At 41.7% G+C, this 26879-nt stretch overlaps 3 protein-coding genes across 5 annotated transcripts; all 3 read left to right on the forward strand.

The window, feature by feature from the left end:
• The first annotated feature begins 464 nt into the window (after positions 1-464).
• psma5 (proteasome 20S subunit alpha 5) lies at positions 465-3580 on the forward strand. The gene is made up of 10 exons (XM_084027113.1): positions 465-568; positions 854-904; positions 1313-1379; positions 1485-1611; positions 2149-2216; positions 2304-2411; positions 2571-2629; positions 2731-2833; positions 3044-3130; positions 3246-3580. Exons 2-10 carry the CDS (start codon positions 876-878, stop codon positions 3321-3323), a joined length of 726 nt encoding a protein of 241 aa, XP_083883239.1. The 5' UTR covers positions 465-568; positions 854-875; the 3' UTR covers positions 3324-3580.
• Positions 3581-4824: 1244 nt separating this feature from the next.
• Positions 4825-16734, forward strand: LOC311028067 (sortilin-like). Its single transcript, XM_084032337.1, has 20 exons — positions 4825-5115; positions 9866-9928; positions 10021-10094; positions 10189-10291; positions 10380-10541; positions 10751-10824; positions 11918-11967; positions 12045-12175; positions 12992-13136; positions 13401-13556; positions 13719-13831; positions 14092-14194; positions 14290-14458; positions 14560-14744; positions 14822-15011; positions 15224-15340; positions 15466-15574; positions 16146-16258; positions 16369-16495; positions 16584-16734. The coding sequence occupies exons 1-20, from the start codon at positions 4882-4884 to the stop codon at positions 16596-16598; spliced, it is 2433 nt and encodes an 810-aa protein (XP_083888463.1). The 5' UTR covers positions 4825-4881; the 3' UTR covers positions 16599-16734.
• A 2917-nt stretch (positions 16735-19651) lies between these two features.
• mdm4 (MDM4 regulator of p53) lies at positions 19652-26879 on the forward strand. 3 transcript variants are annotated; one of them, XM_084032421.1, is made up of 11 exons: positions 19652-19821; positions 20438-20525; positions 20623-20697; positions 20848-20981; positions 21103-21152; positions 21615-21679; positions 22756-22852; positions 22931-23091; positions 23239-23436; positions 23536-23604; positions 24317-26879. In XM_084032421.1, exons 2-11 carry the CDS (start codon positions 20454-20456, stop codon positions 24884-24886), a joined length of 1491 nt encoding a protein of 496 aa, XP_083888547.1. In that variant the 5' UTR covers positions 19652-19821; positions 20438-20453; the 3' UTR covers positions 24887-26879. The 3 variants fall into 3 exon arrangements, with proteins under 3 accessions (XP_083888547.1, XP_083888549.1, XP_083888548.1); XM_084032423.1 differs by having other exon boundaries at positions 23254-23436; XM_084032422.1 differs by lacking the exon at positions 19652-19821 and adding an exon at positions 19956-20157.

Raw genomic sequence — 26879 nt, forward strand, 5'->3', positions numbered from 1 at the left:
TCCCATACCGGGAGTCGAACCCGGGCCGCCTGGGTGAAAACCAGGAATCCTAACCGCTAGACCATATGGGACCGTAGTGGACGGGTTTAACACTACTGGTTTTTAGAAATATCACTATTGACGTCATGTAACCATTGTGATTTTACCATCCTGATTCTGGTTGAAGTGTGGAACTGCCCAAGCGGCCTTCAAAATGTGACATACCCTGAGAATATCAGTAGTATCAGATTATAAACTCTGTTTTGTATTGTACACACTTTATATTCCGTGGCTTCCGTGACAGTGAATGGCCTATATTATATAGACGGACATCATTTTATATTCTATTTTTGTTAAAGACATTATCACACATTATCAGCCCTCTTATGTACAAGGTGAATGTATCACATGATTTTTCACATCAGTGTTATAATAACTGATTTTTAAAAGTGTGTGGTGGTATGTATGCTCACGGCTGCACAGGCGGAACCTTCGTTTCCGGTTTGGTTGTCAACCGACGCGTTTGGATGTTACACCTCAGACGCTTCCCCTGAAACAAGCGAACTCATTCAAGGGTTTATGTTTGGAGGTAAATAAGTCTAACAAGTGTAATTATTCAGAAGAATCTCTCAGAATTGTATATGTCTGTTATTTAAAATGTTATTTTAATTTCCGCATGTCGATGTTAGACTTGTGTGAGCATTTTTCAGTCGGTTTGAGTAATCGGCTGCGTCAGTTAGCTAGCATGCTTGCTCTGTATCGCAGCTAGCTTTAGCCAGCTAATCACCCGGTGTCACCGCAAACTCGAAGCAAACAATCGCTTTAAGTATTTATATGCTGCAGTCTTACATAAACCAATCTTCTCTTTTTGCAGGCCCCGTGTCAATCTTTGAAAGATGTTTTTGACAAGATCGGAATATGACAGGTATGTTTGATGCAAACTGCTTTGTCATTTGTTGAGCGCTTCTCGGGTGGAACAAGCAAACCTAAGAAAGCACAATTATGTTAAGATGTTTTTTATTTTAACTGGCATTTCCCTGCTCGAAGAAACATCGAAGTACTTTTGTTTCCATCTAGCTAGTCACTTCGCAAACAATTAGTTTGCTTTCACTTTCGGTATCGCTACTTTTATATAGAAAAAAATCAATTCAACCAGGAAAACGTAATGTATTTTTAAATGTGGTATTCCGCCCAACACAGGCCACTAAAACACTGATAGCTTTACGTGGTGAATCTAAACACAATCCCAACGTATTAATGTTACATCTATTGATTTGTTGGCAACTCATTGTTTTCCTCTGTTCTTACTAATCATTTCATTTCGGTCTCTCAGAGGTGTGAACACATTCTCTCCTGAAGGAAGATTGTTCCAGGTTGAATATGCCATAGAGGCCATCAAAGTGAGTATTGCATACGGATCACCTAAAGTTAACTATTTTTCTCTTTTTTTTTTTTTTACAAAAAAAAAAGTCCACCTTGAAGCTCACATGTCTTTCCTTTCCCAGTTGGGCTCCACAGCCATCGGTATCCAGACCACAGAGGGCGTATGTCTGGCTGTGGAGAAGAGGATCACCTCTCCGCTGATGGAACCCAACAGCATTGAAAAGATCGTGGAGATTGACAGTCATATTGGTGAGTGACAAGACTGACCTTAAACTGCACTTCAGCTCAAACACAGATTTACCTCAAACGTGCACCTGACTGAAGACGAGTGCTTGAGTGTATTCACTGACGTTAACTTGACAGTGTCGTTTGCCGGCCTCTGTAATTATGAGGTCGATAACCAGTTAGATACGGTAAACAGTTGATGTACAAAACACATTTGTATTAGTTTTACATACAAACTTTGAGGAACACAGAAATGTAAATAGAGGAAGCAACAAAATGCTAATTTAAACATGATTTTAAAAAATAGCAATGAAATGAAAGTATTAGGTCAATGTTGAGTAGCTGCTCAAATATTTTGTGTTTTTTATTCCCCCGCAGTAAAACAGACACCTTCATCATATTGTTTAATTGATATGATGCTGTTTCAGTCATATCCCTTACATGTCACCCCTATATCTTGCATAATAATGTTCCTTCAGATAACATGAATCAATTACATTTTGTTGTTTGTTGTTGTTGCTTTACGCTATAGCATGAACATTTTTTCTTTCTACCTAAAAGGGTGTGCCATGAGTGGCTTGATAGCTGATGCCAAGACTCTGATTGACAAAGCAAGAGTGGAAACACAGGTATGAATCCTGAGTACTCTGTAATATGAGTAGTTTCTTGATCTGTTTTTTTTTTATTGCACTAAATTTGAATGTATCCCTCCTCAGAACCACTGGTTCACGTACAATGAGACGATGACAGTGGAGAGTGTGACTCAGGCTGTGTCCAACCTGGCGCTGCAGTTTGGAGAGGAGGATGCTGATCCTGGTGCCATGGTCAGTAACTTGTCTAATTTCCAATGCTGAAATACCCATGCTCAAGCCAATGTTTGTTTGTTTTTTTATTTAAAGCATAATGTTTCATGGTGTTCAAGTAAACTACCATAACCAGCAGTCCTCTCTCTGCTCTGTTCCTCTGTGCTGTCATCTTTCCAGAGTCGACCATTTGGCGTTGCACTTCTTTTTGGGGGAGTTGATGAAAAAGGACCCCAGCTGTAAGTAAAGATGAGCCATTTTTGCACCATACATACAGAAGCATGCTCACCTTTAATTCTGACTTCAATGAGACTTCACTGTTCTTGGTTTGTGAATGCAGGTACCACATGGACCCATCAGGAACCTTTGTGCAGTGTGATGCCCGGGCCATTGGCTCAGCATCTGAGGGAGCACAGAGCTCTCTGCAAGAGGTCTACCACAAGGTAAACACCACATGTTTTTATTTAACAGGAACATTAGCTGAGCCAATTGCAATATTAATGAGCTGATATCCTGTGTGTTACTTAGTAAATTGTTTTCAAAGATCTAATGAAATTAAAAATGTTTTCATCAAGTAAAGGTAAGATGTGCAAATCATCAGGACTGATGAGTTGTATCTTTTGTTTGTCCCTCTCTCCCTGGATAACTTGCAGTCCATGACATTAAAAGACGCCATCAAGTCTTCTCTCACCATTCTGAAGCAGGTGATGGAAGAGAAGCTCAACGCCACCAACATTGAGGTTCGTTCATTCCTTCTCGCCCAGTTTCTGAATGACTGATTTAAAGGTTCTGTGTGCTGTGCTGCCAGAGTTCCCCAGTTCTCATGCAGGTTTTCTTCATCTGTCTCTTGTGTAGCTGGCAACGGTAGAGCCCGGCAAGACCTTCCACATGTATTCCAAAGAGGAGCTGGAAGATGTAATCAAGGATATCTAGAAAACCTGAAAGTCTTGGTGTGAGTTCTTGGCAGGAGAGGAAATGGAAGTATGGAAGAAGTCCTGGGCTCAATGTCACAATACAACCACAACTTTCCATCGGATCAGCACATTCTCCTTGCTACATTCACATTGTTCTTGGATTGCATAGAGATTTCTCTTTGTAATGTGCTAATTTACTTCTTGTCTACTGTACTTCTGCAATCTGTGCAACTCTACAGGATTGTGACCAGTGCTAACAATTGAGTGGCAGGAGGGGGGGGGGGGGGGGGGGTATTTTTTGTTACGAATCAATACTTCAATTAAACTGTTGTATTCACAAAGGTCTGGCTCTTCATATTTTGTGTATTTCTTATTTCAAGTATGAACAACCCAAAATATATTTTTTTTTTATCCATCCATCCATCGTCTACCGCTTATCTGGTTCTCGGGGGGGGGGGGGAGGACAGACAACCATTTACACTCACATTCACACCTACGGCCAATTTAGAGTCGCCAATGAACCTATCCCCATTCTGCATGTCTTTGGACTGTGGGAGGAAGCCGGAGAACCCGGCGAGAACCCACGCTTACACGGGGAGAACATGCAAACTCTACACAGAAGGAACCTAAACCGTGAATCTCTCGCTGTGAGGCGACAGTGCTACCCACTGGGGGTGCAGCCTGCTGACCATTTATGCCATCCCCAATATCTTGTTGTTTCCCCCAATGGCTCCATTAATAATACAAACAATATCAATTATTTACATCACAGTTTAGTTTTATGACCACTGTTTGCAAGCAACTTCAAAACTATTATTTTCTTATAAAATGAATCAGTTGATAAAATATCTTCATTTATTTGATGATTGTATCTTTCACTAGCTAATTCATTTTGCAATTACTGTGTATGTATGGGTATTTACACACATTAATCATGTATCTATTTCCTCACTCAAAATGCCCTAAATTCCTCACAACTTTTAATTAATAATAGAAGTGTAAAATACATTTGTTTTTAGTTAATTAAACCAACTGATTGATGGTGAAAAGGGGGCACATTTACAACCATTTGATTGGAGGTTGAAATTATTAAGCTTAATATTTCTTTTTGCATTCCATTTGATCACTTAACTAATACGACTATTTATGGCCTCTGATAAATGTGCTGTCGTATTCAAAAAGACCAGACAAAAATCAAATATTGGCATATGTTTATTTTAAGACTAAATTGAATGAATCCTATTGAGCATTGGCATCAAAACGTTTTGTTCTTCGTTTCTTGGAATTCAAATTCAAAGGAAAAAAAACGATTAAAAAAGTTCTCCTGGTCTTTGCACGGTCTTTCCACCAGGGGGCAGCGTAACACCAGGAAACACTTGACATCTCGGCAGAGGAAGATTCCTGTCGTCCAATGAGATTGCAGGTTATTCTGGTCCCGACCAATCTTCGTCCACGGTGGATGGGCCGTTATTGAAGATGCATTCGCTAATGAGCGGGGGGCATGTGGAGCCGGACTGTTGGGACTGAAAAAGCGAGTCTCCGAGTCCAAACAAAGTTGGGGCAGCGCTCTTGTAAACATGATCTCCGTATCTTGCATTTTGGCGCTCGGGTTGTTTACGTCCGCGCTGGGAACGGACTTCCACGAGGGAGAGAAGTTCTCCGAGGCGAGGAGGAGGCTGCTGTCGGTCAGTGATGAGGAGCGACACGCTTTGGAGGAGTCGGAGCTCTCGAAACGCAGCGCTGGACTGAATGAACAGACGTGCACCGCGCTGCCCGGAATGGAGGCAACACTGCAGAACAACACCCATTCTGTAAGTGACTTTTAACGAGGTCCCGCTTTTAACCCACCATCACAACGTTAACTTCTACCGGGAGTAGTCTTTGTGTTCGCTGCAGTCGGATTTAACTCGCAGGCTTCTTCGACGCGTCTTTGGTCACTCGGCACATGGAGTCCGTCGTCACTGTAAACAACCTCACTCACACTTTCACGTCACACACACTCAAACAGATCGACCTCATTGATGCAAGAAAAGGTTTTGTGCTTCTCCTCTGTAATAAAAGTACTTTATTTGTCACAAAAACAGTTTTAATTGATCGACTAAATCATTGCACAATAACTGATAATGAATATTAATTAGTTGATCAAATTCTCTTGATGCATCATACGGGTTTAAAGTATGGATGAATTGATTATTCTCAATTAATTGTTTGATTAAATTATGGTCTTTACATGAAAATCGTTTCCCAGAGCACATGGTCTCACACACACACACACACACACACACACACACTTTTCTTGATTGATAATTTAGTCTATAAAAATGTTTTGTTAAAAGAAATATTGGAGAAAGAAAGTTTAAATTCTACCACCTCATGGTGATGTCTTCAATTTGCTTGTTTTGCCTGAAAATAACAAAACCTGAAGATCAATTTACTGATATATTTGACAGAGAAAATAATCAAGGACGTGTGTAAAAATTACAGAAATGATGAATAGATTTTTCAAAAAATCCGATCAATTTCAACATGATGCAAAGTGGAGAAAATGAGTGTATTGGAGGTGAAACTGACAGATGTTTTGATTTAAGAATGGCAAAATAATCTGACAGTTAATTTCCTGACAGTCACCTGTTCCACTGGTTTTAGGTCAGATCCGTTATTCCCATTGTCTAATGATGAATGGAGGATGTAATTACATTTTCATTATTATCATTTAGATGCTGGTCCTCTTCCAGTTTCCTAACAGAAGTCTTCAGATTTATTGGACATCCAAAACCAATGTGACAGCATTCGACAACATCAGCATCTTTTGTTGCTGTTTCTTTTTTGTCTTTTTTTTTTTGCATTGCCTTTCTTCTAGACTTCTAGAACTCTTTCTCATTTGAACCCCGATTCCACATTATAATAGACCAGAGGACACCTTGTGTTGTTTCAGTACGGACCGTGTTGTAATAGGAAGCACAACGAGAACAACCCAGATGTCCGGAGGAATGTTCAAGAATAACAGCTTGGTCAAAAGTTTCAGAGCTCCACAGGACAGTCTTCCTGTGTGTGTGTGTGTGTGTGTGTGTGTGTGTGTGTGTGTGTGTGTGTGTGTGTGTGTGTGTGTGTGTGTGTGTGTGTGTGTGTGTGTGTGTGTGTGTGTGTGTGTGTGTGTGTGTGTGTGTGTGTGTGTGTGTGTGTGTGTGTGTGTGTGTGTGGACATTGCATCATGTCTGTGGCTCAGACACCTGGGCTATCTTTTGAGCATGAAAGCGATTCGCCGTGCTCGCTGACAGCAGGTCTCTCCCGTCTCCTTCTGGGCTTCTCTCCCTCACAAATATACAGGGGGGACAGTAACCGCATGTAAATCAGTAGTATGTACTCCTTAGATTTTGATATGCTGTGTAAGTTGACAGATCAGAGTCCAACCTACCCCTACATTCTGTGCTATTTTGGGCCCAAGATAGACGACAGGATGTGTTTTGTCAGCCAGCCCGATCTTTGCCTCATTTTATTTTTTTGTAAGATTGTTTAGGGTTCTTGTTGACGGTCTGGTTTATAAGTAGCTTGCTGTTTGCCCCCCCCCCCCCCCCCCCCCCCTTCACTCCATCCCATCCTCTATCCCCTCTGGCCAAAAGAACGTAGTACGTCCTGTTTTCAGTATAAAGCATAACTGGGTCACAGCCAGCTGTTGGAGCACCAAGAAAAGCAGCAGAGATGATATTTCACACACACACACACACACACACACACACACACACACACACACACACACACACTCTCACACACACACACACACACACACACACACACACAGAGAGAGAGAGAGATTTAAAAGGCGTAGGAATGATGTGTATTGTGTGTAGTTCTGTGTTCTGCATTTATTCTTGGTTTTCGTGAACAATAATAACTGAATGGACATTAACATGACCCCCTTTTACATCTCTGCCTGGCGTCGGAGGATCGGTGTAAACGGGTTAATGTGTAGATCAGAGCCGTGAGTGTTTGACCTCCTCTTCTGAAGTCATATGTGTGTAAACATGGCTGAAGCAGAAAGGTTAAAACCCGGGGCGGAGGCAATAAGGAGCTCATTGTGTTGGTGTCTGACCTCTGAGGGAGGACTTCACTGTGCTCCCGCCCACCAACAGTGTGTATCACCGTGCGCGTGTGTGTGTGTGTCCAATGCTGAAGGAGCTGAGGAGCCTTTTTTCAGAGCAGATGTGAACCCTTAACTTCAGCATGATACATCGTGAGGTCACGTCTGGTTTGTGAGGTCATGTCCAGGCGGGTCTAACATTTATCTCTTGATGTTTTCACGGTCCAATAAGTGTCTTTTCTTCGCTGTCTCTGCGGTTTCACTCAGACATAACTTTCTCACTGAACCGTGTTATTATGATATTGTTGATTTGTTTGGGTTCCAGTCTCAGTGAACTGTAGCTGGTCGAGGTTCAGAGGAACTCATGTGGAAAACACCCCGCCGGTGTCAAACTGGCAGCAACATTTGCAAAAGCTTGATCCTAAGACAACACACAACTTGAATCCTGTCCATGTTTCTGCAGGTCTTTGCATACCACCAGTCACTTCCAGGACGGGTGTGCAGCTTGTGTGGTTTTGCTTTTTTTGGGTAGCTACATTTTGTCTGATTTTCCTCTGTTGGAGCGCTTACCCAATGTGCTACAGCAGATTTTTGAGTTTTAAAAAACACATTTCATCATATCTACCTGTAGTCATTTTTAAACATAAGTACATTTCATCATTACTGTTATGTTTAGTAATTTGTGAATGTTGTAGAACGTTATAAAAATGCAACGTGTTCAGATTGTGAGCATGCTGACATTAGGATTTAGCACAAAGTGTACAAAGTAAAGCCCATGGATCTATAAAACCAACTGGACAGTTCATTACTATGAATGTTTCTCAGTGGGCATGATGCACAAAAAGTTTGATTAAAGTCATTGGGATCTTCAGGTAGAGTGCACCTAGCCGACCCTTTAACCCCGCCTCCCAGACCTCGATCCAGCTTCATTCTCAGGCTTTCACATGACAGGAGGAAGGAAGATAAGATAAGATGTTACGATTTTAAATAAGAAGTTAAGTGTTTGTAACAGTAACAGTAACTTCCCAGTACAAACACCTCTTTCCTAATGTATTTATATGTAGAAAAGTCTTTTTGGGCCCCATGGCATCACATGATGGACCCATTAGTTGTAATTCCACCATTTGGCCACTATGTAAAGGGGGCTTGTTATAGCCTCCCAGAGCTGCTAGCATGTCTAGTACATTATTATATATTACAGATGGGAGGGCCCAGAAATATTGCTTGTGTGCCCACTTCTTTAGTTACCATGACGACTCAATGACATTGTCTACCGACATCAGTAAGTATTATGAATCAAACTAGACATTTTGTGAATCCAGACCTGTGTCCGTCTTAAACTTCAAGTCTGACCATAACACTGACATTTAATTCACAAGAGATATTACTTTACTTTGTTTTTTTTACCAACTAGACACAAAGGGAGAAGAGTAGGAAATATGGGCATAGAGAGAGAGATTTTCCGATTTTGGTTAAATGAGACCGTTGGGAGGAAATCAACACATCGTGCTTTACATTTTTTAGCTGATCAACAGATTGAACGGGTGACTGCGAATTCAGGGGAGGTTGAGTTGTCAAGCAATTAACTGATTAAGTGATGAAAGAATAAGTTGGATTCGGGGGGGGGGGGGGGGGGGGAGGGAGATGGAAAGTTGTGTTCACACACTTGGACAGCCGGGGGCCGGCCAGTTTCCACTGGACCTATTAACCAGGAGTTTCCAGCAGCCAGACCTGGCGGTCTCCTGTGGCTTTATAGAGCTGTATGCAGACTCTACGGGGCTGGGCTCACCTTGTAAACATCTCTGCCCTGCCAGCAAAAGAGAGGAGGGGAGAAACCGGTGGCTGAGTGCATTGCTGAAATGACCAAACACTTGAATGTCCTGGATGAATAGCCTGGAATGTTGTTTGCAGTCAGTTCCCTTGTTGTGAAATAAAACAAATCCGGTTGTGTTAACACTGAGTTCTATTACTCTATTAATGCATGTGTGAAAATGTTGTTTATTCCCAGAATAGAATGCATCCAGTCTAGAGTGTGTGTGTGTGTGTGCGTGTGTGTGTGTCTTGCTGTGCGTAGGACATCGGTAATTGTTTTGTTCTCTGGCCTCGGCTTTGTCATTTAGGGGGGAATGTAGGTCACACACGCAGAGCGCATCCAAATGGCTGAGTTACTTTGGACAGTAAGAACAATTCATTCTGTTCCGATCAGCAAGTGACGGAAACACACACGCACACACACACACACACACACACACACACACACACACACACACACACACACACACACACACACACACACACACAAACAAACTCTTGTATTTTGTATATTTCAGACTAAACTCTGGAACATTGGGTGTGTTATTTCCACACAGTATTAGGCAAACAATATCACACGGGACTCAAATAATCCAAGCGCAGAAACATTTATAGAGAATGACTCATTGATATTTTTCTCAGAACGTTCCTTTTTGTTTTTTCCATTCCAGTTCACCTTCAAAGTGAGGAACATGGGTTCCCTGTCCCTGGCCTGGGTGGGAGATGGATCTGGGGTGAGTTTGTTTACATGAGTGAACGCGTATGAATGAAAATAAATAAAAACTAAAAGATGAAATGGAGACTTTCCCTGCTTTTCTCCTTCCAGGTGCTGCTGGTGTTAACGACGTTCAAGGTGCCGTTGTTCATGATGCGCTTCGGCCAGTCCAACCTCTACAGGAGGTGAGAGACGCCCGGCGGTCGAGCCCACACTAAACTAAATGATTTGTCATGAGTGTGCTTGGAGGGTCTAACTGCAACTTTGTCGCCGTGTTAGTGAAGACTACGGGAAGACGTTCACAGACGTGACTCACCTGATCAACGACACCTTCATCCAGAGTGAGTTCGGCATCGCCATCAGTCCCGACCACTCTGGCAAGGTGAGCCCAAGTGTGTTGTTATCATGGTTCGTATCTTTTGCTTCATAATCAGACACTCCTCACAGCTCCTCTCTGTGTTCGCTTTCAGGTGATGCTCACTGGAGATGTGTCAGAAATCGGGGGGTTTAAACTGTTTCGCTCACAGGACTTTGGCATGACCTTCGTTCCAACCGACCTGCCGTTCGAGCCCCTCATTCAGATGCTGTACAACCCCGGAGACTGCAGCGTTCTTCTGACGCTCAGCATCACGGTAGCAGCTTCATTCTTCAGACCGAACCGAGGCTCAGCTCGAGTTTTAAAGAAATATACTTAACTGGACCTGCCCAGCTCTCTTTATTTGGATGTTGCAGTACTCTCTCAAATGACTACATTCTTGATTAGGCGTAACTTATTACTCAGAAGTTTATGAACTCTTTTTTGTTTTTTTTTGTTTTTACTGACCGATCCTTCCCCCTCCAGCTGGACCTGTGGCTGTCTGAGGACTTTGGTGCCACCTGGAGGAAGATCCATGACAGTGTTTGTTTGGTCCGATGGTGAGAATTGTCCTCGACATCATCAGTTGCATAATTCATTATAAATTATATGTGACATGTGGGTTGTTGGTGCAGATATGTAACGGGTGGAATAATGAAGAACCAAGTAAAGCAGACTTTAAGAGAATGATTGTGGTGGGGGAGGGGGCCTCCTTTGGTTTTGTCCTTCCCCCGCAAAAACCCTGATGATATCGCAGTTTTATGATTAATTTAATTTTACTGTTCTGTTGAAATACAGAATACAGTGGAGGCAACCGTTGACCAGTATAATGGTGCAACTATAAATCATCATATTGGCCCTGATGATGTAGAGACTTGATTGTTGATGCACTCTTTATATGGAAAATATATATTATATATATTGATATATACAGAAAGAGGTTATTCTTGCAAGAAAAGAATATATATATATGAATTAATAAAATAACAAATACATAACTTCTCCTTCTCTGACACCAGCACCCCCCTTCTAACCTTCATACGGGCCTTAATAGATGGCCAATGTCCATTTGCATCTTTGTTTTTGCTATCACAGGAGTGTATTTGTGTGTTCTTTGTCCATTTTTGTTATTCCAGCTGTTTTTCTCCCCACGGTCTGGATCACTCCCCTGACTTGTTTCATTTGGCCACCAAAGTTCATGTGAGGTTGCGGTGTCAGCCTGTGGTTGTTAGCGCTGCATTGTGGGAACATTGTGATAGCTCTGTGTTACCACAGCTTTTATTTAGGTTCCTAACTTAAATTGACTGCAGTAAGAGGGAGCTGAGGCTGCTGTAACTGTGAACCATGAGTCAGCAGAGGCATTCTTATTCAGCCCACAGTCCTTCAACTGGCAGAATCTTTGCAGCGTGAAAACCTTCGACCCCTTTGGCAGCAAACGCAGCCAGAGAGGCCTTGAAGGCCTGGGGGTCGATGTGAGCCTCGCCCGCACAGTAATTAGAAGAAACCACCACCGTAATCTGTGATCTCTACAAATTCCAAACGCAGATATATATTTGAACTTGGACAACTTTTAGATGTTTAAAAATGTGAGCACAACTACATCTTTCCTTCCCCCACAATCCTTCCTTCACCGTTTCTTTTTCTCACCTCTAGGGGTCCAAAAAACAGCATTTACTTCACAACAAACTACAATGGATCATGCAGTAAGTAAAGCCAGCATAGTCATCCGTACATTTAAAATTCTGCGATGCTTCTGGTGACTCCACTCTCTTTCTGTTAGATCATAATAAAGGAATGTTGGAGTTAAGGAAGACGGCAGACTATGGCCGAAGTTTCCAGACCATTGCAACAAGAGTTTACTCCTTTGTACTGGGAGGGCGCTTTGTTTTTGCCTCCATCATGACTGGCACGGTAGGTGTGTGTGTGTGTGTTGTGTGGGTGTGTGTGTGTGTTGTGTGCCTCTTTCCCGTTAACTGATTCTGAGGGCAGAATATTTGTTTTGCTGTGAATCTTCCTTGCAGTTTTTTCTTCGCAGAGTATCTCTACATGCACTCGTAACATTTTTGTAAAAACACTACCTCCCTCTGTGCATTTTATGAGGTAAATGCTCAAGCGGTCAGCTAAAAACACATTTTCTCACTTACCACAAGTGGTTTCCAGCCTTTCTTAACCCCATTTAGCCCCTGATGTTAACATGCGATATATATCTGAATAAGAAAAAGCATATGTTAATGTACGGTGTAAACTATGCAACATTGCATTCTGATCAAAACCTGCAGGCTGGAGATGGGAGGCTAAAGCTACATTTGGTAGCTGGAGCTATCAGATGTCCCCTAGCAGAAAGTGATTCAAAATGAATGACTCCTTTCCACGGCATTTCTTGGTTTGACTTGACTATTGACCACCAGACCCAATGAACTCATTTGCATATTTAGGTCTGATCACGCAGTTAAAATGCAGGTAAAATCAAACTGTATTGATACAAGATGTAAATGCAAAGGCCTGTGGATGGAATGCCATCGTCCAGATATTTTATCCAGATACAAATCGCATGTTAACAGCAGGTAGGAAACAGGATTGGTGCATATTATCCTCCTGCAACCAACCCGTTATCATGATTTGGTTGCACTGGCATTTTAACGTGGCTTCTCTTTCCATGTTTCTGTGTACGTTATGAAGCTGTAGGGAAGTAGCCATCACAACATTTCCATGTGAATGTGTGTACAGGGTACAGAGCGTATGATACACGTGTCGGTGGACGGTGGGGAGGTGTGGAACATGGCCCAGCTTCCTACAGTCAACCACGAGCAGTTCTACTCCATCCTGGCGGCCAATCAGGACATGATATTCATGCACGTGGACAACCCTGGAGGTCAGAACCAGTGAGGATGGCCTTAAAGATGATAGATGATGATGTCAGTAAGAAGAAGGCTGGGGGACGTCACACAGTGGATAATCCAAACCTGTGTGTGTGTGTGTGTGTGTGTGTGTGTGTGTGTGTGTGTGTGTGTGTGTGTGTGTGTGTGTGTGTGTGTGTGTGTGTGTGTGTGTGTGTGTGTGTGTGTGTGTGTGTGTGTGTGTGTGTGTGTGTCTCTGTGTGTGTGTGTGTGTCTCTGTGTGTGTGTGTGTGTACCAGACTCCGGCATTGGAACCATCTACGTGTCTGATGACAGAGGGTTTGTGTTCTCCAAGTCTCTGGAGCGCCATCTTTACACGACAACAGGAAGCGACACCGACTTCACTGTAATAAGTTCACTCAGGGGCGTCTACATGACCAGCGTGCTCACGGAGGGTGGGTCAGCACTCTACACAATATGTACTTCTGGTTATGCTCGGTGAACACTTTTAAATATCATATGATCAACTTTTCATTTAATAACACAAAGTAATTTCCATTCTGGCTATCTTTGGTTCGAGCTTGGGAATGCGGTTTTATTTTTGTCATTGATTGCAGATGGTACGATGGAGACGGTGATCACCTTTGACCAAGGAGCAAAATGGCAGATGCTGCGCAGACCACAGAACAGCCACTGTGACACGGAGACCTTGACCAACAGGCCTAACAGAGTGAGCCAATTACAGATTTATTGACAGTATATTAAATAATATAATGATAATATAAAGTATATAATAATTAATATATAGATTTTAATCGTGATGTACATGTATTCTTCATTATGTCTGGTGTGTTTTATTTATGTGATGACTTTTATTAAATCTGTTCTGTTTTATTTTAATGGAATTTTAACATTAGTATGTATTAGAGCGTCTTCAGTGAGCATGTGAACTTGGTGCCAACACTGCCTTAATGATTGTTGTCTTTACAGTGCAGGCTGCACATTCATGCCTCCTACAGCACCACCATGAAGATGAATGTCCCCATGCTGCCTCTCTCTCAGCCCAGTGCCGTGGGCCTCATTCTGGCCCATGGTAACAAAAAAAAACAAAAAAAAAAGATGTCTTCATCATTCCACTCACGGCATGATTAAATGTCGCATAACACCATCTGGCCTCTGTTTGTTCAGGCAGCACTGGAGACGCGGAGTCCACACTCTCCCCTGATGTGTACGTGTCTGACGATGGGGGCTACTCGTGGCTGCTGGCTCTCAAAGGCCCCCACCATTATGCTATACTGGACTCTGGGGGGCTTCTGGTGGCTATGGAGCACACCCACTCACCTATCAACCAGATCAAGTGAATATAACTTGAGTATACTAGTCAATGTGTTTATTGTAGTATTCTTTATTTTCTTTATGGGCTCTTTCCCCCCCATTCTTTGTCCCCGACACCTTCAGGTTCTCCACAGATGAGGGACAGTGCTGGCATACATACAACTTCACCAGCGACCCACTTCACTTCAGCGGGATGGACAGTGAGCCCGGCTCTCGCTCTATGAACGTTAGCCTGTGGGGCTACAGCAGCGACTTCAGTAAATGGGTGGTCGTCACCGTAGACTTCAGGAAGCTCCTCAATAGAGACTGTGAGTATATGACCATATATGGATGCAACATATAGCTATGTGTATATATATGAATATATTTGTCAATGTGTGTGCAGGTACCGAAGGAGACTATGTCCAGTGGCTAGCTCACTCTGCAGACCCCAGTGGGTCTAATGATGGTTGCGTGCTGGGCTATAAAGAGACCTTTCTACGCCTGCGGAAAGACTCCGTCTGCTGGAACGGAAGGGACTATGCCGCCACTAAGAAGCTGTCCCCGTGTCCCTGTACAATAGACGATTATCACTGGTATGTTTCTGTGCAACGCACCGCTTGAAAACATCAAGGGGAGACTTAAATCACAAATCAGATTGATGAACGAATTAATGTTCCTTTAATTTTTTTGAGCCGTCTACAACATAAAGAAGTCTATTTTCATCCTGGGTTTCGTGCAACCATTAGAAGAGAGAACAGAATTTGTCTCTGTACATTTCTAAGAAAGCTTCTGCTTTGTTTGACAGTGACTTTGGATATTACCGGCCAGAGAACAGCTCTGAGTGTGTGGAGCAGGAGGAGATGAAGGGTCGTCCTCTTGAGTTCTGCCTAAACGGGACCACCGAACAGCTGCAGACCAGTGGGTGAGGATGCTTGTTTTCATCTGTGCTCTCTCTTTCTTCGGCTGTAACTTGCCCGCCAATACACAGAAAATAAGTGGTATGAATCTTGTCTTTAGTTTACCTCTCTGTTTCTCCGAACATTTAAGCTACCGGAAGATTCCAGGAGATCAGTGTGAAGGAGACTTCCAGCCAGACAGGAAGGAGACGAACATGAGGAGGATGTGCACCAGCAACGCCCTTCAACCAAATTCTCTGGTCAGTTCTGCTCATTCTGAGAATCAGACTATGTGGGCCTTCTACACAGTAGAACATCATCTGCTCTTCAGCATTTCAACACTGAAGGCAAGACTGGATAATTAAGTGACATGAGACAAGTTTATTCCCAAATGGAGTGTAAATCTTAACATTTCTAGAAAATCTGCAAAAGAAAGTGCAAATTAATGTTTTTGTTAATTGATGGCCTTAATGCCCATATTAGGAGTCGGGTGCATCAAGTTGGTGGTGGTTATTCTCCAGCTGGATGCTATCAAGCCATTGTAGAAGAACGAATTTCACTCAAATCAAAAGATGAACTGAGCTATACCAGTATTGTAAATGTCTTCTTTTTTTACAACCTGGCATCCTCAGGCTCTTGAACACACCCTGTTGTCCATGCAGTAACAAACAGGGATGGTAAATAGCCAGTGTTGCAGAGTGTCAGGTTTCAGCAGCATAATCACAGTCACTGCATGTTCTGTGAGAGACACGATGCTTGGTAAATGTTTTGTCATGTGAATGATTTTCTATTCGGCATTGTGATTTTTCTTCACGTTTCTGTTACTAACAGACTGAAGACAGTGCACCAAACGCCGCTGTCATAGTGATGGTTGTCATAGCAATGCTTCTGACGAGCGCCGTCGCAGGCGTTTGGCTTGTGAAGAAGTATGTCTGCGGAGGACGGTCAGTTAAATACATTTCATCTCGCCATACACCCCTAATACACACTTAAAACACTGCAAACACTGTATTTCAATTCTGTTTCTAATATGCGCTCATGTCATCATCTTCAGGTTTCTTGTGCACCGATACTCTGTTATGAGGGAACATGTTGAGGCAGATAAAATCGAAGGAGTCGATGACATTGACACTCACTACATGGAGACGGGGAAAGTGCAGTACAACGAAGACTCAGATCAGGTATCTTGATACTGTGTACAAGTCCCTACTTTCGGTAGAGTTTGTGATTATCTATAAAATAATGAACTTGTGTTATGTCTCTCCACAGGACCTCTTAGAATAAGGTGGATTTCTTCACTAAGGCTCTAAATTTAACACAGTCTTTCCTGATGCCTGGGCACTCCTGCTGCTCCCACGTGCCGATTAACATCTGCTTCTCACTTCTTGCTGTCCCCTGGTGGCTGGAAGACTCAACAACATGGCTTCCTATCGGCTGAGTTTCCTACAAAAAGGCCAACTGGTGGTTTTGGGAGGGGGACTAACCCAGTGCAGAACGGAAGAAAATCCTCTGGGGTCCCCGGAGAGCTTTTGTTGTTTCTGTCACAAAGATTTCTGTAAAGACCAGTGAGTCTGAATATGTGCTCTATTGTGCTCTGTATGTTTTTTTTTCATGCTGACCTGAGAAGAGACGGCCTTCCATATCGTGATGCACTGCAGAAGCACAATACAGAGGCTAGATAGAGGCTTGCAGAACGTTTTATACGATAAGACTTAGGGAACAGCCAAGCAACACAACACAGCAAATAATAATCGGTATTTTAAATCAGATATTTAGTTTTAGTTTTTGTACTTTAGTAAATGTAATACAAGATACAGTCCTGTTGTGCATGGCGGCCATTTGAACACAAACGTTTCTCACTGTGAGTTACCTGTTAGTCACAAGTTCTTTAGAAATGAGCACTTTTCATGTTAATAGCAGCTTCTGAGAGCAATAGTGCCTCCTTTAATGTTAAGGGTCACTAATTCTGACATGTGTTTTTTTTTTTTTACCATACACAGTATATTGTTTCCAGTAGAAATGGACCAGAATTTTAATCAAGCGATGCACTTTAGATATGAACCTTACAGTACGCTATCATCGTCTTTTATTAAAATAATAGAAATATATTTTTCATAGAGAAGGTTATTTTTGAATTTCATTAAAAAATATATAGGTATTACAGATATTTGAATAGTCAAAAGTTATTTATACTGTTACCATTTTTGTTTTCTTTTTAATATTATTAAATAGTTGATGGACGAGTCAGACTAGAATGTACATGTAACCAGGACATAATAAGGGCAAATACCTTTTAGATAGTAAAACCCAAATTACTGACTACTAGTGCTTATTTCAGAAGAACTTGTCACTATATCAGCTACCAGATAAATGATGTCGACAAACAATAAAAGTAGTTACTAAGAAATGAGTTACTAAGTAACGAAGAAATTAATGCTAGTTTCTCATTTATAGTGCCTTTTTAAATCTTTTGAATAAATGTTAAAAGGCCCGCCATCGTTGTGAAGACATAACATGCAAACTATTTTTTTATACAGGTCATCTTTATACAAGCAATGTCTTTTACTCCCCTGTATGTGTCTTGAAAATGAAAGACTTGAATTATTGCCAAAGCACTTTTATAATTGTAGAGGTGAGGTTGTAGAGGTCAAACCTGACCTTAGCCCAGCATTATATGAAGTATCGAAGTAATGCTCACACCCAACCTTTTACTTGAATTTTTTTCTTTGCTTAACAAGATGCACCAATATGTTGATTTTATTGTGTTATTTTTTTTTATTTGGCTGATACATTCCCCATATCAGCCAACACCAATATGCATTTGTCTAATGATCTTAAGTGTAGGCATAATCATCAAGATAATCAAGTGTTTTTAGAGACCATGCCGGCTTGTTCCTGTTACTATATTATAACAGAGAAATAGTCGCATCATGCTGTTTGTACAGCTTAATATTAGCAGTATGAACAATTCTGATGATACTGATGCTGCTTTATTAAAGCTTCTATTAGCCAGTGTTCTTATATACACTGTGCATCTGAATTTAATAGTCGATAACGATAACAGAACTACTTTAAGAAATGTGTCTGGTGGCCATAATACACATAAACGTTATTAAATTAATTGAATTACATATTTTCCCCCAGTAGACACTTCACTGTGATATATGAGTTATTAAGATGAGATGTATGCTGGCTACCATTTCTATTATCTTTAATGTAAAAGCTGTAACTTTGACACATGGAGGGCTTCCGGCCAATGCTTGTATTCTCTAGCAGAGTCAATAATATCCCAGCGAATAAGCTATTGTTATAAGCTGGCCTAATGTAGAGGCGTATTCTCAAGGACTGTTGGCTAGACTTTGTCAGATATGACAGCAAATTCATATGCTTGACGTTTCTTTATTTACACAACTGTCAGCAAGAACAAACCCAGCTATTTACTGGATTCAATGATTTATTTGCACTGTAACTACAGATCTGTGAAAAAGTTGCATTTGTGTCTCTTTGTACATCTAATTTTTGTAAAGTATTCCGGCCGTTAGTTGTGATCTTCATTCCGTCTTGTTTTCTTGACCGTTTGCTAGAATATCATAGATGAGTGTATCTGAATTAAACGATTCTGTAGCACAAATGATTTATAACAATGTTTGCATTTATTCAAGGAAGTAACAAAATCTCTCTTACATCTGTTCACTTGGGTTATTGTTCCTGCAATTTCTACAAAAGGAGTCATTTTTGATTCAAAGTCCATCCATCCATCCATTCATCCATCCATTGTCTACCGCTTATCCTGTATTCAGGGTCGCGGGGGGGCTGGAGCCGATCCCAGCTGTCATTGGGCGAAGGCAGGGTACACCCTGGACAGGACGCCAGTCTATCACAGGGCTGACATGTAGAGACAGACAACCATTCAAACTCACAACACACACACGTTAACCCAACTAACACAACTAGCTACACCAAGGTTATAAACAAAGATGGAACAATCAATATGAATTAAGCGCAAGCAGATTACTAACTCAGTGTTTACTTAATATATATTAATATTTAAGGACAGCAAATGTCAGTAGCACTTAAAAATGGGCTTTATAAATGTGTTTTAGGCTGTAACTAGGGTTTATTAATACGGCAATATTACAAAATATAAATGATAGACCAGCGCAGCACCATATATGATTCAAATTTTTTACATGAAACGTTATTTAGCAAAGTGGAAACTAGAATTACTAATCGAGTTACCTATAAGTATTCCGAGCTGTTCAAACTGTAGGGGGCGCCACACTCTCAGTCTACGTAGATGTTCAACCGGAAGTTGTGTGGCCATATCTGTCATTTTGAATCTGTAGTTCAGCTATGCTAACTGTCCGTTGGTAGTTAAGAGTAAGCTAGAGTTGAAAACCCCAATATTTATAAGCTATCTGCGTATTTTCCAGACGCCGGCCGGTTGTAACGGCAACAGTGCGTGCGGAACAATGTAGTAGCTGTTAAGTAATGTCAACTCATCCCGGTGAGATACTTTTTCAACGAACGTTATAGTTCAGGAAGTAGCTAGCCAGCTAGCTCAGCTAACGCTAGCCCTGCCGTTACGTTAGCTAGCTAACACGTTTGCTGGGAATGCTCGTTGCTTTGTCACCTGCCACTGTTACCCAGATGCTCCAGTCCACATGCGAATAGCGCGTAACGTTAATGGTTGGAATTGTGCATATATATTTTAATCAGTTTATTCAACGTTACGCTGGCTCGGAATGTTGGCCTTTTGTTATTTGAAGACAGTAGGTAACTGGCAAAAGGGGGAATAAGTAATGGTGGAGTGGTGTAACGAAACCATCCAGGCAGCTGTCTGGTAAGCTGGTTCATTTTGGCGCAGTCCCTTTAGCTGCAAACATATTTGACGTTGCTAAATTGTTTTAGCTTCATAAGCGTTGCCATTAAATGTAATTAATGAAAAATGTTACTGCGTACAATGATGTGACCAACTTAAGATAAAATATGGCCTTGTGGGCGTTGGTATTGCGTGTAACGTAAAGACGTCAGCGTTATGTGATATAAAACGTTAGCATTTTCGGGGATTATATGTAATTTGAATGCCGAGTCATCTTCCATGTTATAATTCTGTATTTCAGACTTTGTTCGTTTACTATGAGCTCCCTATCAGCCCAGCCTCCGGCACCAAGCTCATCATGCAGGACGCTGCCTGGAGAGGGAAGTCAGGTACGATTAAACAAAACTATGACGCTGCTTGGACTGTAACATATGTTGATATTTAATGCTAAGCGGATGTCCTGTGTGTGTCCCCCATCCCCCCCAGGTACAACCAAAAGCCCCTCTCCTGCAGATTCTGCGTGTTGCCGGAGCCCAGGAAGAAGTTTTCACACTAAAAGAGGTACGTTTTTAGGTGACATGTCAAGTGTGTTAGTATGTAGCCTGTTTTACCAGCTCATAATTGAGAAATGGTTATTCCAGTATTTAGTAGTCATTTAAAACTGGACCCTCTAGGTGCCTTGTGATATCTGATATTGAGTATTTCGTGTAGGTGATGCACTACTTGGGTCAGTACATCATGGGGAAGCAGCTGTATGACAAACAGAGGCAGCACATAGTCCACTGCCAGGATGACCCTTTGGGAGAACTGCTGGAGGTGGAGAGTTTCTCCGTCAAAAACCCGAGGTAATCACTGCACCCAAATTGGAGCTCCTGATTAATGCTCAGAGATGCTCGATTATAACACTAAACGTATACATCTCAAATATGGAGGTCCAGTCTAAACTCTCCTATTCTCTATTTACAGCCCCGTGTACGACATGCTCAAGAAATACTTAATTGTGCTTGGTTGTTCTGGTAAGTGACACATTAATTTTATGCTTTATTCATTATTCATGTGAAGTAATGTTTCTGCCAGGGCATCGTCAAAACTAGCAATGTATGAATATATTTTGTATATTGTAGTTAGTATATTGAACATTTATAATGACTTGAAATTCAATTGTCTTTTTCCTCTTCCCTTTTGTGTTTGATTCAAAATTTTATTTGCATCTTTAACATTCTATTTCTTGAATGGGTATATTATGAGTATATGGTAATTATATATATATATATATATATATATATATATATATATATATATTCTTCAGCTTTCTTTTTGCATACATTGTGTGCTTGTGAAAGTTTGTGCATCTCTTGGAGATGGGGGGACCAGAACGCCATTTCCAGCTTGTCCAACAAAGCTACTATAGTCTATTATGATATAATTAAAGGGTGGGAGTGTCCTTTTTCTGTTACTGTGTCTCATCTGAAATGCAGAAGCTGCAGAGAATCTTTCTGTGGGCCGTGAATGTGTAGAGGGCGGAGTGGAGGATCGTGGTCAGGTAAAACCGAAGCATGGTGCTAAGGAGAAACAGAGACCCCAAAACTTGTCTCACCTCATTACACACAGCACTTGTGAATTAAAGGGACAGGACTGGCAGGCAAAGCTATTTATAAATAATATATTTGTTTTGTTGGTCAAAATATGCACTGATCAGAGTGCTGGATTGAGACCAGTCGGCTTGGTGGAATACCAGGTTGCTAAGACTATAAGATGAGCTGCTGTCTGCATGTGTGTAATGTGGAGGGGAGGTAAGGGCTGCTGTCTTCGTTGGTGTGCATTTGTACAGAGTGGCACCGTCTCTGTACAACCCCATCCTTGGTTTGGTCTGGTGGTACACTTATCAATCCACCAGCACCACCCAGTGGATGGGGGGCAGAGAAACCCTCTCTGTCTGTCTCAGAGTTCTCTTCTCTGCTCCGAAACTGGAGGATCTCAGCTCCTGATCCAGCTACAGGCCTGACAATAACCCACCCCCGTGTTCCTACCCCTTTCTTTCCAACTCCCTCCAAAATCCACCTGGAAACACCTACTTACGTTTTAGGCTTTGTCTAACCCTTGTTGAGCTAGCTATCAGATTTTAGGCTGTCCTCACTGTCTTTATCAAATTAGTTACTGTATTTTCAATTACTGCATGTTTCAAATTCCATGTTTTTATTAAATCATACATGTATCACCTACCAAGGTTTATATTTCCTCTTTCAGCAGTGAATAACTGTTATCATGGTAGAAACGAGATTCACTGCTTCCATTTCCTTTCTCATGTGAAAACATGTTCTTATAATAAGTCATTACTTAAATCCTATAATTTGGATTGGATTTTTAATTTTGATGCACTAGCTCCATCACTGTTTTAATTGGTACAATTTCTTAATTTCTTTTCACAAGATTATATATATTTGAATTTTTTTTTTTACCTCCCTCCCCACTGGTCCATACCCTAATTGCCCAGCCCCATGTTCCCTATACCACCACCCCATACCCTGAGGCCATCTTGAAAAGGAGCTGCGAGTCCTTCAAGTACTCAGTTATGGCTCTGTGTTCTAATTTTCTTTTGTCGTTCACATTTGCTCCTAGATGTGTGGAGGTGTGGTCAAGGCAGGGCTGGAGGCTGACATTGATGTGCCTCTCCTGCCGACCCCTTCCCAGCGACGACCTCGGGAGGCAGACGATGGTAAGCACAACAGTCCCAAATATGCCCAGGAGAAGACCTGCTCAAATTGCTGAATTTAACGGTTCAAAACCTCTTCAGACTCCCTTGAAGGCCTGCCACGGTCCGCGTGCAAACGACCCAAATTGGATGTTACTTTGGATGAATGGGACCTCTCTGGCCTGCCCTGGTGGTTTCTGGGTAATCTCCGTAGCAACTACAGCCGTAGGAGCAATGGTTCCACTGACATCCACACCAACCAAGTAAGAAACCATGTGTTAGAAAATTCATCTCATCTCATCACTGCTGGTTCAGGGTTAAGTTGGGAGATTTCACACTTCAACACAAAACACTTGTTGACAATTGCTGTGAATCGGAGTTAAACAGTGGTGGTCTGACTGATGTCTCAGCTGTCTCCTGCACAGGAGGAGGACACAGCCATCGTGTCAGACACCACCGATGACCTCTGGTTTCTGACCGAGGGCGGGAGTGAACAGGTGAGTGTGGAGATGAAAGAGGCTGCACTGGAGGAAGGGAGCGCAGGAGACGGGGAGGCTCTACCTGAGGATGATGATGGAGGAGGGAAGGAGGAGAAAGCAGATCGAGAGGTTAGAGTTTGTTTAGGACTTATTCATTGGTCATGCCCTTACCAGATGAGAGTGAGGATTCTGTTATGAGATGTTCAATAAAATGTTTTATTAATCCAGATGCAGGAGGAGCCAGATGAGGATTTACAGTGCCTAAGTGATGACACTGACACAGAGATCTCCATACAGGTTTGTATGGTTTTTTTTTCCAGGTTTTGATTGGAGATGCACCGATACCACTATTTTCAGACCATGTACTTACGTGTCAGTATTTGCCAATACAGAGTACCAATATGAGTACTCAACAATTCCAGTACAGTTCTTACAATAACCAGCTTGTCACTTAGTGCAGAAGAATAGTGCTGGTCCAGCTTAAATCTCAGCCCACTTAAAGTGTCCCTGAGCAGCCAGAGTTGCTTCTCACTTCAGGGCTAACCTCCTTCACTTTAATTATAAGCTGGTTGACAAGCAAGACACAGGAATCTGGCTTGTGTGTCTTTGCAGGTCTTGAGGAGTTGTACCATTAATTCACCAACAAATAAACTGTACACACACTACACTGCTACATTTACAGCTGTAATGTTACTGCTGACTTCATACTCGCTGTACTGCAGACCCACAGCTGACAACTTCACAGCTAATTTAATTGATGTGGTGGAGTCTCACTAGGGAATGTGTTTTGTCCACATGCTGTGCATCCAGTTATTGTTGCAGCTGGGCAACTTGTTAGGCTCATCCGATGAGAGGTTAATGTCTCATTTACTTGGTCTCAGCTAGGGTTGTGTTGGAGTAGTTTTATGAGTATGAGTACATGAATACAGTATCGGTGCATCCCTAGTTGTGATTAGTTGTAGACTAAAACTTGTTTAGATGTGTGACTTTTGTCTACCTTCATCATTAGGACGCATGGCAGTGCACTGAGTGCAGGAAGTATAACACACCTTTGCAGAGGTACTGTGTTCGCTGCTGGGCTCTACGTAAGAACTGGTATAAAGATGTCCCCCGACTCGCCCATTCCCTTTCTGTACCTGACATCCCAGTGTGCAGCTCTCTCACCACCAATGATGAGGAAGATGACAGTGACACGGGTATTGATGTCCCAGACTGCAGCAGGACAGTCTCTGACCCTGTCATCTTGCCTTCCCACTCGACAGCTGACCGACCACTGCCCACTATGGCTTCGGGAAAAGGCAAGGGGCCTTGGCTCTCCAGCTTCCACAAGGATCAGCACCTCTCAGGAGGGGGCAGTCAGGAAAATCAGGGCATGGAGATTGAAGAGGTTAGGCCTGAGGCACTGCTGGAGCCTTGCAAGCTGTGTCGAGTGCGACCACGCAATGGAAATATAATACATGGACGTACGGCGCACCTGATAACCTGTTTCCCATGTGCAAGAAAGCTCCACAAGTTCCAGGCTCCTTGTCCAGGATGTGGGAAGATCATTCAAAAAGTTATTAAGATATTCATTCTCTAAAAAGCACACGCTCACATCTGTCAGGCTCTGGAAACCTCAACAAGAACAAAGTACAACACAAACACATTTGACCATACAGATGCATGCTGGTACACACTCTGCTCATAGACGCACACAACGGTGCACCTTACCCTTAAATCGTACACTGTTATACACAAAGTATAGCACTTGGCGAAGCTTGCTCTTGGTTGCATGGTTGATTCTTCATCACACTGCCTCTGAAGTATTGTTAGATGAAACCTTGGACATAAGAGTTTTTCATACCAAATGTTTGTTTTGTCGCCACATTTAAATGAGGGACGTATAAAGGCAGAAGTATTTATTTATTTATAAGAGGGTCACCTAGGAGTGCACGGTTATGTAAGCTATTTGCTTTCATGAAGACTTTTTTTTTTTAGGGCTGTGTATTTTCTCATTTTTACATTGCATTAAATAGTGCCATTTAAAACTAGTATTGCTTGCCTTAGTTCTGTTAGTTTTGTTTGGTTTTCTTTCCCCATAGATTTAACTTCAGCCATCATCTGGTAAGAAATAGAAAGATCAGTGCAGGTATTTAACTAAAAGAGTATTTCTTTAAGCATCTTCTGGGCCATTTTGTTCTTTTAAAAGAAGAAAAAAAAGATTTTATATCGCAATTTGTTGTGGCTCAGAGATTTGAGTTATGAATACAATATTGAAGGAAGAACAGGAGACGGTCTTAAATCCGTGGTTTTGTTGTGAACAGTTGCAGCACCATAGAAGTATCCTCCGAAGCTTTTATTTAAAAGAAAAAGGTAATTAGTTTAATTGAATGTACTGTAAAATAGAAATGTGGGTGGCTTAAGTCCTGTTCCTCTCAACATTATATTTTAAAATGTAGAATTGAATTTAACCTGCTTGAGAATGCACAGCTGAAGTATTACATGTAATTTTCTCTAGGGGAGGGGGGTAGAAATTTGATGTTAATATGTATTCAAAACTGTATTTACAATTGCCAAGCCACTGCTGACAGTTGCCTGCAGTGTTATGTTGTTGGTTAATGTTTAAATGTTGTCATTCAGAAAGGGTACTTTACATCTCTTCCTGGTTGTATGAGGAACAATTTCTGTATATTTTGTATTTAATATATTTATGATTCAGTTTGAATTATTTAGATGACCATGACCTCTAATGAAGCAGGACAAGGCGGCACTTGTTAAAGAGCTCTAATATGTAATTTTACAGATACGATTTCTCAAAAGATATATACGGAAAGTCTTTAAGAAAATAGGCTAAGTTGTACAAGATGTCCCTTGTATGAAAATGACATTGGAGTACTTCTTGTGAGTCGGGAGGTTTGATTTCAGCGTTACACTGCCATGTAATGATTTTGACCATTAATTTGTATATTATTATAGCTTTTGTTTTAATGGCTCCGCTTTCTTTTGAAGATTATATTGCCTGACCACGTAGAAATGATTTGCTTTCTGTAAGCGTGTGAGCTGTCTCCAGATATTATATACAGATAGTTTGCTCTACGACGCTAGCAAAGCAAGATGTCCAGTTACAGTAAGCATTTAACTCTTGGCTCTGCTTTGCAAAGAAGGAATATCAAAGTTCTTTGATCTGCTCTTTACTTGCGCTTTATCTTTCTGCCAGCAGGTGGGGAGATGTCTCAGTATGGTATCTGGTGCCCACAGACGCTGTAAAGTAACGGTAATAACATGTAAAGCATATATAGAGCATGCCTCCCGTCGTGACTAGAGCCGGCACTGAGCTGGTGAGAGAGATATATAACAGATTAATGTAGCCTGCTGTATTTATCATCCTGATTGTGCAAGAGAAACCAACTTTCTCCTGATACAGACCTCATAAAATAGCTTGGCCTAAACATACCATTGATAGTGGCTCAGAATGACTGATTTGTTGCAATTATTGACATTAAGATTCTAATGTGTTCAAACCTGATACAGCTAATATAGTTGTTTGTTTTTTCTACCTGTCATGGAATAAAAGGAGTTGTTTTGTAAAGCCA

The sequence above is a fragment of the Eutrigla gurnardus genome, assembly GCF_963514095.1.
Source record: "Eutrigla gurnardus genome assembly, chromosome: 2".
NCBI classification, from domain to species: domain Eukaryota; kingdom Metazoa; phylum Chordata; class Actinopteri; order Perciformes; family Triglidae; genus Eutrigla; species Eutrigla gurnardus.